At 33.2% G+C, this 15,286-nt stretch overlaps 1 protein-coding gene across 3 annotated transcripts in view; it reads left to right on the forward strand.

Moving 5' to 3' along the window:
• Positions 1–15,286, forward strand: part of CSMD3 (CUB and Sushi multiple domains 3) — a 908,638-nt gene that overhangs the window by 807,300 nt on the left and 86,052 nt on the right. For all 3 annotated transcript variants that reach the window (XM_090283433.1, XM_090283434.1, XM_090283435.1), the window contains 4 exons: positions 755–964; positions 3,439–3,627; positions 4,859–5,036; positions 6,049–6,194. In XM_090283433.1, the coding sequence (XP_090139559.1) occupies positions 755–964; positions 3,439–3,627; positions 4,859–5,036; positions 6,049–6,194 (723 nt within the window). The remainder of the gene's footprint in view (positions 1–754; positions 965–3,438; positions 3,628–4,858; positions 5,037–6,048; positions 6,195–15,286) is intronic.

A 15,286-nucleotide genomic window follows, 5' to 3' on the forward strand; every position in this document is an offset into this window, starting at 1 on the left:
CTAGGAAAAAGAAAACATTCAATCAATGTCAGATTTTTTCACAATTGGAGAATGGTAGTTGTAGGAAAAATATCAAACTGACTAAAATTGAATATTAATTGAATAAGGTAAACATTTTAATGAGGCTTTTATTTTATGTTGTTTTCCATCCCTAAGACATTTTACTACCTCATATTTTAGTTTTCTTTATAAAGATATTGAGACTGTTTTGCAATTTGATGGCATATAACACTGAACCACTAGATTTTGAGACTATTTCATAAAATTTAGCATTTTCTTCTGATAATCAAAGTACTAAAGGAGCACACTGATAAATTATATGCCTCTGAATTATATTTTACAGAAGTTAAATTATTCACTATATATGAATGACTAAATGAATAATTTCTAATGCAATTATGGAATCTGATTACTTTAATATATAAAAACTTTGCAGTTAATTTTAAATAAAACTAAATAGCAAGAAAGCTGCTTTCTGTATTAGATTTGCTATGGTGGCATTGCCACAAAATGAAAGACATTTTCTCATGTGACAAATAGTGGGCATTTGAGAGCAGTAGTGTTACTTTGAACTATAGCAAAGTTAATTGTCCTTGGTAGAGAGCAAACCCATGGTCCAGATCTAGAGAGTATGCCTATCAATCTAAATGGAAACATATCTAAACGCATTAATGTGAGTGTATGCATTTGTGTGTGTGTGCATTTAATTTATTTAAGAAATAATAAAGTAGGATTTTCTTCTTTTCTTCTTTAGGTGTACACCTCCAGTTTGTTAATTTTTCTACAGAAACTATACATGATTATTTGGAAGTCAGAAGTGGAACCTCAGAAATTAGTGCTGTTATTGGCCGACTTAGTGGTCCGCAAATACCATCTTCTTTATTCAGCACTACTCATGAAACCAGCCTGTATTTTCACAGTGATTATTCACAAAACAAACAGGGGTTCCACATTGTATACCAAGGTGAGATGAATATAAAAAGTGAAAGTTTATTTAGCTCTGAATCAGCTATTAGCAATCTAAATGACTCGTTAAGAATTTCCTTTTTTCTGTTTCAGAATAATGTAAACCCGGGCAAGCTTCAGTTAGCAAAATTTTTTAAATAATACAATTTTCAGGCAACTATATAGGGGGAATGATGTCTTTCTGAGGCCTTAGAAAATCCTATAATGAACAAAAGGATTGAATTAGTTTTAATATACAATGAAATCAAGCATGTCAAGGCAAGGCTGTTAAGCAAGGCAAGCTGGATATCAAATATTTATCTTAGCTTTTATATCAAAATGAGTGTGTTGAAAATACGTTGTAGTACTCATCTATTATATGTAAACATATGTTTTACTTTTAACGATAGAATAATATGATATTGTTTGAAACCATTCTATATTCATGAGAATATGAAATAAATACTTTCTCAGTCATATTCTATTAGGCCTATTTCTAATATAAAAGTGCTGCATGACCCTGAGCAAGATTTTATCCCTTTTAAATAATTTTGACCTGAGTAGACATAGAATCAAAGGTTGATTCCCCTGTTCAATCTAAAGTGGCCAAGGCTCAACTCCGTGTTTTTTTTATTTGTATGTTAGCATTTCCCAGGTAAGTTATTTTGATCTTTATATAATAAAATTAATGTAAAATATATACTATGGTATATGTCATTAGTAATTATTTAGTGCCTTTTAGCTATTATTATTATTATATTATTTTAGATCTTAAAAGTCTAAGATTTAAAATGAAATATTTAAATTTATGATATTTTACACAAATAATGTAATTTCAATGACTTCAGTGTTTAATGAATAACTTAAAATTTGATTTCACATCTGCCCCAGTTATTAAGGACTTAATGAGTGGGTGATACTTTAGGATGTGATTTCCCCAAAAGCAGAGTCTTTGTGTTATTTGTTGATATCAAGTGCCTAGAATAATAAGAGCACAATGAATATGTTTACTGAATTAAAGTATATACCCAAAATTACACATAATTAAGGTAGACATTGTAACATTCAACTACATGGGTCTAAAATAATTTAAATTTGAATCGTATTTGCAGACATAATTTAAGAGCACTACACCACACATTATCCTTTACATAAAATAGGGCTCATTTCTATCACCTCTCAGTACAGAATTCACTATGCTCCCAAAGAATTTAATTATTTCAGAAACAACTGGGCAACGACTGATTTTCGTCTTTGTTGCTAGAAGACTCAGAGCTGCATTTGTGGTCTTCCTCTAGAAAGTGTACAGGGCCTTGTGCCAGCACTTTGCTCTTTAACCTAAACCTGGCTTCAGGTTCTTTCCCCCTGCCCTCATGTTTTCTCTGCCTCTCAAAATAACATTCATATTTGGATGACGTAAAACTGGAATTTGAACTTTCTTAATTGCATTTTAACCCATTTGTCCTTAAAAACAGATTTATTATTTACATAATAAAAGCATAAAAGATAAAGAATCAGTTACTCTTATTGATCTAATATCAATATTATTCACATGAGCCATGGTGTATTAAAATCAGCACTACATATTATTTGTGTATTTCATTGAATTTTAAAACTGTCTTTTTTTAAATTGCATTGATATTATTGAGCTAGTAGCATTTTTGAGAAATGGATCAATTTATGCAAGGTCACAGAATCAATTTTATTTTTAACTGAACTTGTGATTAGACTTGAAGAACTCTCCGAATTTTGGGAAAATGCATTGTATATGCTGTTTATAGGCTCAAAATTTATTCAACTGTCTTTATTAAGCACTTACTATGTGAAGGGCAATTAGCAAGGCTTAGGAAGCGATAAAACAAATAGGGACTTTGAACTCATGTAGAATGATGAACAAGAGGAGGATAAACAAATGAACATGTGGCTATATTGGCAGTACCAAAAATATCGTGATAGCTAAAGTACAAAATTTATATTAGGAGGAACTTTGCTTCCTAGTACTTTACATTGTTAAATGACTACTTTTGAGAAACTCAGCAGTAGATTGTTTCTGTTAGAGGAGAAAGAGTAAAAATAAAATTCAAAAAGGCTCAGAATTAGGCTTACATGTGTGTTTATTTTATTCTATGTATATGCAATGTAACTAGGAAGCAATTACACTCTATATAAAGGAGTCAGAATATGTTTGATTAAAATTGTGGCTCTAAGAGTAGTTTACATTTTCATTAAAACTTATAATTTAGATAGATTGCATAAGTGGGTGAAGAAACTGAATGCATTTTTATGAATTGCACTAACATTTAAATGTGAAAATTGCAGACTTGAGAAGACATTCATAACATACTCTCATTGACACCATTTATCATAAACCTGAATTGCTATTTATAACCAACGACAAGCAGCACTGCATCTATTTTGCAAGTTGCAATAGTACCCATCTGTGGCCTTCCAAAATTCAGAGAAGAAAAATGTTTTTCTCTTTCCCTTTCGCAGCCTATCAGTTGCAAAGCTGTCCTGATCCACGCCCGTTTCGAAATGGCTTTGTGATTGGAAATGATTTTACTGTGGGTCAAACCATTTCATTCGAGTGTTTCCCTGGGTACACGCTAATTGGAAGTTCAGCTCTCACTTGCCTTCACGGAGTGAGTCGTAACTGGAATCATCCACTTCCAAGGTGTGAAGGTATGCTTCATCTACGTGTAATACTTCCTGTTTTGGCATATCGTCTTCCTCTTCAAATAGCATATTAAACACACAGTCTCCCTTTCACTTGAGCAACTATGGTTAGTACACAGGTCAAACCCTTCAGGGCCCATAATGATGACTAATTTTATCATTACTGGAAGAAATCCCAACCTTCCCCATGAGAAGTGAAAACAAAGTGAACACTTTACAGCTCCTCCTGTTTGTGTGTCTGTATAGGTATATGTGAATGTGTTAAATAATTCCTCGGCAGCCGTCCGTCTCGAGAGACGATGGTGTAGCTTCTTAAGAGTCTATCTGCACCACCGAGAATGGCTGTGCAGTCCGACTCGGGAGTGACACGGTATCTGTCTCCTCCCGTGTTGAATCGACATCTTGCGATGTCGCTGGAGTGTCCTCTCCAGTGAAGCTGAAGCTACAGAGCCTGGGCAGGGTGATATTGAGGGTCTGCTGTTGCCCATGCAGCAGACCCCCCATCTCTTCGCAGCTGATGGGTCCAAGGGAAAGACGGAGTCAATACAGCTTGGCTTCAGGTGCGCCGCAGGAGTTGCCGGTGTTGACTACAACGTCAAACCGCCTTAGGGACTCCGGCTCCGGATTTTCTGTCGGGGTTTACTCCCTTAGCCTTTCCCCTGAAGAGGTATGCCGCAAGGCAGAGGAGGTTTTTTGGAGTCAGAGTTTTCCTTCTCTGATGTGCCCTGACTGGAAGATCGAACCAGCGACACTTAGCTCGCAGGACGACGTTCAATCCACTGAGCCAAACCAGCCAAGGGCCTGTTAAATAATTATGCTTATATAAACCAGTAACCCGGATAATCACCACTGAATTTGGGTTCATTTGTTTAAAAAAGACCTTTTAAATAAAAATGCCCTGAATCTCTTATAAGACCTTATATAGAGAGACATCATATAAGACAAATAAGAATTGAACAATGTATATATTCAAAAATATTTGGAAACAGAGAAGACAGTGTACTTTACTAATCTAGTGATAGTTAATAATAGCTGTGTAGTATGCATCATATTGAAAAATAAATAAAATCTGTATTTTGTTCATGGTTTGCAACTATATTTTATACTCCTTAGTGAGGTAAAAAGCTAGTACAGATGTGTTTTACACTGCTTAAGAAGTACGAAATGTTTGTCTTTTTCCCTCTAATCAGCTAATTGGCATTTGATTTTAGCCTTTTATTTTGCATCTTTTCTGTAGCTCTCTGTGGAGGGAATATCACTGCAATGAATGGCACCATTTACTCTCCTGGGTATCCTGATGAATATCCCAACTTTCAAGACTGTTTCTGGCTTGTTCGAGTACCTCCTGGGAATGGAATCTACATCAATTTTACTGTTCTTCAAACAGAGCCAGTCTATGATTTCATTACTGTATGGTAAGCCAGGACCATTATTATTGATTGATCCAGCTATATATAACAGTGAAACAAGGTAGGAATTAAAATATATATCACAATCCTCTGTAAACAGAAATTGCCATCTGATATTTGAATTGGTGTAACTATGGTTAGTACACAGGTCAAACCCTTAAGGATTCATAATTATAACTGATTTTATCATTACTGGAAGAAATCCCAACCTTCCCCAATTAGAAGTGTGACAGTGTGTGTTTTGTGGAATGAGACAAGAGAAATAGACTTTTGGCTTATTTGCTTGTAAAGCAACTAAACACGTTGACCAAAAACTTTACATGTGGAAAAATACTTAAATTTATGATTAAGTTGATATTCAAAAACAAGGAGTTAATATCAGGGTAAGTTTAAGGTAAGAAAGCTCTCTATTTATAAAACCAGTGAAAATTTAAAGCCTGTATTGAATGGCACCATTTACTCTCCTGGGTATCCTGATGAATATCCCAACTAAATATTTATATTTAGTATAACTTTTAAATTTTCATAATAATTTATTATAAAATATTTGTATTATTACCCTGTTAATTGAAACATTTTTATCTAAAAATATATTATAAAGAATATCTGAATGAATTATTTACATTGGTTAATACAACTACTATACGAGTTCTAAGATTCCTTCTAAATTTAACAGTCTATGATATTCAAGATTATTTTGAAGAAAATAAAAGGAGGGCAAACTTCAAACATTTGGGAAGCTCTGGGTTGTGGTCAGAAAATTGAAAGGAGTGTAATTGATTACAACTAATGTGAGTGTATTTTATTCAGGTAAAACTATGATCTATTATTATACTTCACATATTTAAATGTTATCACCTATATAAACAAATTATAGCAATATGATTTGCCATTCATTGGTTATTTCATCTCCTGTATCTTTACCTCGTATGTAATACTTTTATTAAACTTGGTGGTACACTCTCCAAATAATTAATCTTAATCTTTCTCCCGTCTCTGCTATGTCTCTTTCTAACAGGGATGGGCCAGATCAAAACTCACCTCAGATTGGGCAGTTCAGTGGCAATACTGCTTTGGAATCTGTCTATAGCACTTCAAATCAGATTCTAATCAAATTCCACAGTGATTTCACAACAAGTGGCTTTTTTGTGCTCAGTTATCATGGTTCGTATTACCTAAGAGTTTATATTTCATTTGGTACTGTTTAAAATTGTTATAGATAACTGAATGTAAAATATATTAAACCAATGATTGAATATGTATTAAAATTTGACATTTATTTTATTATTTCAAATACATTTACTTGCAAAGAATAACCTCTTCTAAGCATGGAGGAAAGTTAAAATGTAAGCAAATGGAAACAGGAAATAAATCACTCAGTAATTACCTAGTGGAAAATAACTTTTTCACATGGAAACCAATAAAAGAGAACCAGCTGTTCATATTTTATTGCATGAAACTTTGAGACACTAATAGATTTTTCAATGCAAAATGTTTAATCTCTTCAACCTGCTGTGAGTCTTTCTAAAGCTATCACCCAATATCTTTATGCTTTGAATCATATTAATCATTTATACTCTTATTTCAAAACCATATCTATTCTAGAATCTTACAGTTTTAAGTGACTATTCCAGATCATTAAGTTCATAGCTTTACTCCTGTGGAATAATTTATGAAGAGTTTCACTTTTAATTCTTTGTATAGAATTATTCTGGTTTGTCGCTTTATAATGGTAACTTTTTGAAAAAAAATTCAGATGGTTTCACAGTTTAAAAAGTTTCTTGTATCTCAAATTGATTTTATTTCATTTTATATAATATTATATTATTTCTAATTATTACATACCTTTATCTGCTATGACCATACTTCCCTAAAACACGTTCTTTTTCATATGACTTTGTAAGACTAATTCCATGAATATTTCACAGGATCAATAAGCTACTGAGTTAAATTTGCAAGATATATGGAAATTTGCAACATGAATATGTGCTTTGTCCACTAATATACAATTTAATGTTTTCATCTTTTATAATACCAAGTAAAGCTTTGATACTCAAATGTATTTTATGAAAAATGTGGTAAGTCAAATATGGTTATGCTCACATTTAAAGCGCATCAGATTTAGATATAAACAAAGCAGGGACCAGAAAATATTTGATTTGCTTAATCTCAGCACTTATCGGCCAGTAGACAGCACCGGTTGTATGTCCATAGGTCCCACAGCGGCGGGAGTTGTGTGTACACTCCAGCACAACCAATGTGAAAGGGGCATGCAGTTAGATAACTTTTATTCAGGCTTTTAAAAAAATAACTCGTTTGCCTTTTTTGCAGACTCAAACATTGATGCTAGCAGATGTAGATATAGTTTAAGACTGTAACAACAGCTTTATTACTTTAATAGATAATCATAACTTGGGAACCTATAAATTAATAATGGTTAAAGTTGAAAGATAAATTAATTGCTGGCTGTATTTTACATTTTCTCTTTTTATGGATCTCTGTATAAATTTTTATTATTTTGTGTCTTGCGAGAACAAATAATAATAAATGGACCATAAATAGCCATAAAATCACCTTATAGGGAATGTTAAAATTTTATAAAACTTAGGACATGCTTCAGAGAAAAAATATTGTCAGAGAAAAAGATGTCTGTGTATTTGTATTCATAGAGAAAACATTAGAATTATACAGTGTGTGTATATACACAAACTATGAATGTGGATTTACATAGATACTTATATGAATATATATATTCTCATACCAAAATATCTTCCATCTGTTTCTAACTAAATTTTGAGTCATACACACACATACGACCTTGGACAAGTTACCCTTTTGTCAATTAATTTTTGTTTTAGCTGTAAAATACCATGAGAGGTTTGCAGAGAAGATTAATGAGATAATGTATATGTAGCAATTATTCTAATTATTGGAATAAACTAGATTAAACCATATGAAATTTTGGTAAAAATAAATGCTCAATGTTGGAAATTTTGCATAGCTTAATGCAAATAATTACTGCCATTATTAGTGTTACCAGCATTAGGTTGCCAAGATGATATGAGAATTGGAGACAATGGATAATATAGTTATTATATTGCCTGGCAGAGTAGATTTTCCTCTTCTTACCATATATTATCTCACATTTTGGATTTTCTAATAGAACATTTATCATTATGCCTTAAATTTCATACTAAGGCACAGTTACCAGAGCCTATAGAATCCTAACATTTGGATCAACATCTCTGGAAATATTACCCAAACCTTACAATAACCTTGGAATTTGGGGATGTAGCCAGGGCTCATATTAAAATTGACACATGCCTGACATACCAACAGCTGCCTTAGGATAGATAATTTTCCTAAGCACTGCTTTCACCCTGACTCACCTTTTCTTGAATACATGATGCCTACATTAAATTCAATGTAGAGCTTCCCTGTAACCTGGGCCACTGAATCTTACTCCCCACTGTTTATCTAATGTGACCCCAGGCGGTTTGTTCTCTCACTGCCTCCTGCACTTCCATTCCTAAATGGTTTCTCACTCATCTTCAATTATTTAAGTCTCCCTACCTTAGGTCTCATTTCCTCCATGTCTTTTTATTTTATATCAACTTTTTTTTTTTACTTTTAAAATTTTATTGTTTATTACAGTTATACAAACCCCGCCAACCCATTGCTCTCCCCTCCCCCACTCATCCCCCTGCTCTAACAGTCAATCCCAACCTGTTGTTCATGTCCATGGGTACTTTATACTTGTTCCTTGACTAGACTCTTCCCCTTCTTTCCCCCATTAGCCCATCCCACCCTGCTCACTGTCACTTTGTCCCTTATTTCCATACCTCTGGTTCTATTTTGCTCCTTTGTTTGTTTTGTTCATTAGGTTCCACTTATAGGTAAGATCATATAGTATTTGTCTTTCACCACCTGGCTTATTTCACTTAGCATAATACTCTCCAGTTCCACCCATTCTTTCACCAAGGGTAGGGGTTCCTTCCTTCTTCCTGCTGCATAGTATTCCATTGTGTAAATGTACCACAGTTTTTTGATCCACTCATTTGCTGAAGAGCACTTAGGCTGTTCCCAGCACTTGGCTATTAGAAATAATGCAGCTATGGACATTAGGGTGCATAGGTTCTTTGAATTGGTGTTTCGGAATTCTTAGGGTATAAGCCCAGCAGTGGGATCACTGGATCAAAAGGCAGTTCCATTTTTAGATTTTTTAAGGAAATTCCATACTGTTTTCCACAGTGGCTGCACCAGTCTGCATTCCCACCAGCAATGCACTAGGGTTCCCTTTTCTCCAAATCCTCACCAGCACTTGTTTATTGATTTGTTAATGATGGTCATTCCAACCAGTGTGAGGGGATATCTCATTGGCTACTGATGGCTATTGATGTTGAGTATCCTCTCATATGTTTCTGGACCCTTTGTATGTCCTCCTTGGAGAAATGTCTGTTCAGGCCCTTTTCCCATTTTTAAATTGGATTGTTTGTCTTCCTGGTGTTGAGTCCTGTGAGTTAGTTTTATATTTTGGAAATAAAAGCGTTATCCAAGGTATCATTGGCAAATATGTTTTCCCATATGACTGGCTCCCTTTTCAGTTTGCTGATGTTTCTTTAGCCATACAAAATCTTTAAATATAAGTTGTGACATCATAAAAGTCCTAGAGGAAAACAGGCAATAAAATTTCAGATATCCCATGTAGCAGTATTTTCAATTATATATCTCCCAGGGCAAGGGATATAAAGGAAAGAATAAGCAAATGGGACTATATCAAATTAAAAAGCTTCGCTTCCTCCATTTCTCAATAATTTGAGCCTATAGGTATTACAACTACCTTCTCTATGATTGCACTTACTCTTTCTACCAAACGTTTGAGAATTAATTACAGTATGGTATATTGTTTTACAAGCCTATGAGTTTAATAATAGTAAATGCATTTCTGAAGATACATCATATTTCTGCTTTGTGACCCCATATATTTTCATTATTGACTGATTGATTGACTAATTATATTTTAGTCTTACAGTGGGAAGTGTGTTCAGATTCTTTCAAAAAACTTGTTTAATTGAACTTTATAGCTCTATTAGTGACAACTTTTGAAAAGATTTTTTTATAATGTGTAGATGTGTGCCCATTCTCTCTTACTGAAACAAAAAAAGATGCCCATTTTCAAATTAGTATTAATACAATTAATTTAACTTAATACACCTAAAATATAATATTCATATCCTGGGCCCATAGTTAGTACCTATAGCTTAGTGCCGAAGTGAATTCTTGTAATTATAAAAAAAAAATTGTTCAAGCCATTTGGTAATTTTTAAATAAGTAAACCAGTAGATACTTCACTATTTAACACTTATTTTAAGCTGAGTAAGTATAGCTAAGCTTAGAATGGATTACTCCTCCATTTAGTTAAATTGTCTTACTGATTCAATAGCTCCTCCTGTTGTACCCAAACTGTAAGTCAGAAGTGGGTTTCTTAGGACTTGTGTATTTATTTTATAAATATAGCAGATCAATATTTTTATATATTTTCTTAAGGTCACACTGATCATTTAGATTTTATTTATTAATGTATTTTTAATATGTTTGAAAAGAGGAAAAAGGATTTTTTCTCTTTAACCTGAACTTCCTTTATGAAATCCAGCCAGCCATCTGTCTTTTATAAAATATCACTTTCATAAAGCCTTTCATGATCAAAAATAACATTCATAAAAAGCTTTGCAAAATGCAATTTTTGTGCAATGAAAAAATAGGACAGGCATAAGTGTTTAGGCACTTTATCTCACCTATCATATTTTTTCTTCATCTGAGGAAATGTTTTTGTCTCTCTCTCTCTGTATTGCTGAATTTTCTTGATATCTGCCATAAAGTCAAGATGGAGTTGGCTTATAATAAATAATAACAATATTCAGTCTTGAGCAATGACTCCTTGGAAGTAAATTACACAAAACCTATTTAACTCATGTTTCTGCCGACACTGACTTTGTTTGGTAGTCTCTATAATACAATAGTTGCCATTTACAGAAATCTTAATATGCCTGGCACTACACTGGGTATCTTCCATGCATTATTGCTAATTTTTGTTACAACTCTGCAAGATAGGCATTATTATCCCCATTTTAATAATGAAAGAACTGAATAAAAAATTGTAACCTACCGAAAGCCAGAGAACTAATAAATAGAAGGGCTGCCTGCAATTCAAAATAGGTCTGTCTGTCTCCAAAGAATGACCTCTTTTTAAATAATGGCAACAACAGCAGCCATAACATGAGTGCCAGGCAATGTCCTAAACTGTATTCTCCCATGCATGGATCATATTTAATGGTGTATAAACCTCATTTTTTTTTAAATTAGCAAAAATAATGTTCATTTTAGCAAGATGATAGATCATTTTATTTTCTAGAAAATACCCCTTCCAATTATGATGAGGAGCTTCACACTCTTAGCGCTTCTCCTCGGGACCTACAAGCTAACTACAGTATGTTGGTAGACTTATTGCAACTTAATGTGTTTTTCCTTATAGTTCCCAAAATGTGCTATGGCCACTTGTGAAGAGAAAATAAGTTTTATTGAGGGCCTGCCTTATGCCAATCAAAATAACCAGAATAGATATTCTATAGCCAGAATAGATATTTATTAATTTAAAACAGAAGGTATCATTTTAATGTTTAAATCCATTAACAAAGTCACCTCCTTTTCTAATATCAGAGAATTAGGGTATCTCAATTTATAATCAGATGATTTTCCTTAGTAATTATTGTTTTCTTTTGTCAGCACATCTTCTATAAAAGAATGAGTTGATTATATATTGACTTTCAGTTTAAAGAATTCTGTTTAAAAGTCCTGAAGTGTCTTTTAGGTCATTTTTTAAGATTACATGGGCTTTACAATAAATGCTGTATTTGGGAGCAAGTATATTTAACTCCACAAATTCTCATCCTAAATGAGGCTTCTGTAGCTATAAAGACACATTTTATATAAAACATAAATTATCATTGCTTTGGACTGTGTGACCCTTTGGCCTCACACAACCTAAAGACCTGACCTCTTTTCATAGTTCAATATACAATGCAGTGAACTCATAAAGTGTGTCATTGTTTGATGTCTAGAGAACATAGGGGTTATAGACATCATACAATTATATATATATATATATATATATATATATATATATATATATATATATATCTGATTAAACTGTTATGAGTTAAAAATGTTATTTCATATTACTTAATGACTACTTAGTGATTACTTAAATAACTAAAAGTCATATCAAAATCACTTAATATAGATTGACATTTTGCTGTCTGTGCACACCTATTGCTAAGTTATATTTGTTTTCTACAATATCTTCCTGTCAGCCCCTTCCAGCCAAAGTTCATCTGGCACACACCCTTAGTTGAATAAAGTTGGTGTCTTGGCTCATTGTAACAAGTAAGACAACACACCATGAGAGACCTATGACATGTCAGTAGAGGGTGTTAGGAGAGGCTAGTAATCGGATCTGGGCAGTGTTCAGTGGTTCCAGAAAGTTTCAAGGAAGCATGCTTCCCTCTGGAGCAGGTGCTATCAGCAAACTGGAGCAGTTCAACAATTGGGTATCTTAATGCATTTTTTCTAGAAGATGACAGGGATGGAACACACCTAAAACTATAATCATTATACTAACGAATAGAATTCACTCATGTTAGCTGAGGTGAAAGAATCTTGGTCATTTTGGTTGTTTGGACAGTGTTCTTGCTTTTTTCTTTATTTTTCTTTTTTCTTTTTCTTTTTGTGTTTACACATGGTTATAGAAAGGTCTTAGTTTTGTGTTGTTGTTCCATCAAGGTCAAAGAATTATCATGTCTGATATTAGTTGTTAGTGAAATTTTTTATAGTTGGCAGTAGAAAATCATGGTAGATCAGTTAGAGCCAGGCCAACTCCAAGTTGATAGCATGTGGGAGCTGTGTTTTGTTTTCTTTTCAATATGCAGAGTAGTTTAAAGTGACAAGGACAGCTATAGCTTGTTCCTTCATAGCCAAAAGCACATCCAACTATGGTAGTGAGCAAGGAGAAGAAAAGAGAGACTGAAAAAGAATAAGCTGTCACCGTTGATATACTGTTATCTACTGACAGACCAGGTGATTGTCAGCACATTACTTTCAGGTTCTAATGGGCTGAGCACTAAGACAGACTACTTTCAATTAGTTATGTGACTATGGAGATGTCAATTCATGCAACACATGTTGGAATTTGCTTATGGATAATTCAGATTTCCCAATCTTTTTGTTTAATATACTTCTGTCATCCCATCTCTAGGGAAAGACCAGGAATAACATGGATCTTGCTGATCCATTTCTCATGAGAGAGATTTCTCAGTATCATCTCTATGTTTAGGGATGAGCATTTTTCTTAATTTCCCAGGTTCTTTATATAAGACAGAGAAATAAAGGAATCATAAAATATTAGTGGAGCAAAAATGACATTTGTAAGTACTTTAACCTCTGCTGAAACGTATCTACATGGTTCTTGTCAACTCACTAGCAGCTTTTTTCCAAAATGGAGAAAATGACTTGTTATGTTTTCCTCTTAATTAGAACTAGTAGAGGATTTATATAAACACTCCTAAGTCTGTTTGCATGTGGAGCTGCTTAAACTTATTTTACGTAACTTTTAAAATAACATTGCTAGAATTACATAACTGACTATATAATTATCAGTGCTTTTCTCCTCCAGTTTTTCTCTAAATCATCAAATTATCATAGTTGAACTAATCTGGGTTGCCACTGAAGTACTCCAGTGGTTATAAGATCTTAGAGTTTATAATCAAATAGAGAACAGTATGTTTTTATTTCCTCTGTAAGAAATATTGTGTTTTTTCTTGGCAGAAAGCTTGTGCACTTGTGCTTTTTGGTTTAGATAAAGAATGGCAATTTGCCATTGTTCTGTTTTGTCTTTTTTTTTTTTTTTTTTTTTTTTAAGAAGACTTTAATAGCTCTGTTGAACTAAAGTAGATAAATACAGCTTCTTTTGTGGAATTAGGTTGAATGTTTCATTACAAAGGAAATAGGAAATTAAAAGTAACCAAAGAACATCACCAGAATCAAACCCTGAAGTATTTTCAAGAAGCCAATGTGTTTGGCCAGGTACCAAACTGCTACACACATTTGAACAAAAACAAGGCACAATGCAAATGATAGTCATCATCTGAAGATACTGACATGTAGAATATGATGTCCTCATGTAGTTATTCAATTGTAAATTGTGTTTTAAACCTGAATGATAGTCAGATAAATGGTTTGTCTAAAGTTAGTACAGATTTAGATCAAATGTGTATTTTAAATGTGTAAATATCTGTGTTATGCAGCTTTTTCATTTATGGTCATGACTCTGAGGCTGTTTCTTAATAGAACAATCTACGAAAAGCATGAACTAAAATATATGTTAATACTATTTCAAATTAGGTGACAGTATTTATTTTAGGTTTTAAAAGCATTTTAATTACATATTATGTAATAGACAATACGTGCATTCCTTAGTTCAGATATGTTTCTCTATTTGAGAGAATACATTGCGGAACCTAGTGTGCAAAATGCTGGTAGTTTTTAAAATATATAGTATAATGCCATTTCCTGGTTTAACCTTGTGGCAAATGTAGTTTGCAAGTAGCTCTTTTAAAAACTGTTCATTACAAACATGCATTCATTGAAGAACACAGTGTTGAAGTTGGAGTTCAAGTTACTACTTAAGAAACTTAATGCTAACCCTATTTTAACTTCATACCAAACACTAATTTTATTGAAACATTTCACTTCTGCCCGTAACTGGGTGGGTGGCGTTGTCTGTGTCACTCCACTTTGTCAGGTCTCCCCCTCCCTCGAATGCAGCAAAATAAAGAAATGCGGGCAGGTGATTTATTAGATGGCTTTCAGATAAAACAGCCTATGATTCTAACCTATACAATATAGGGTATATTCAGCCTAAACCTGTCTATTTTCTTCCAAAGTATGTACATCACATAGGGTGAGATGATATTTTGTCAGTATATATTAAATATGATTTTCAGGGCATTGTACTAGCAGTTTTGATACCACAGATACACACAACATATATTATACAGGTCTCCAAAATACATTGCTGAACTCAAGGATTTTATATCACAGTATAATGCATTGTGCATCAACATAAAATAAATGATGTCAGCATCCTCAAAGTGTAGCCGATGTAAATCAGAGTAGAAACAAAATGACTTGTTTGATATGTT

Source organism: Furipterus horrens, unplaced genomic scaffold (assembly GCF_987537825.1).
Source record: "Furipterus horrens unplaced genomic scaffold, mFurHor1.1.pri manual_scaffold_7, whole genome shotgun sequence".
NCBI lineage: Eukaryota > Metazoa > Chordata > Mammalia > Chiroptera > Furipteridae > Furipterus > Furipterus horrens.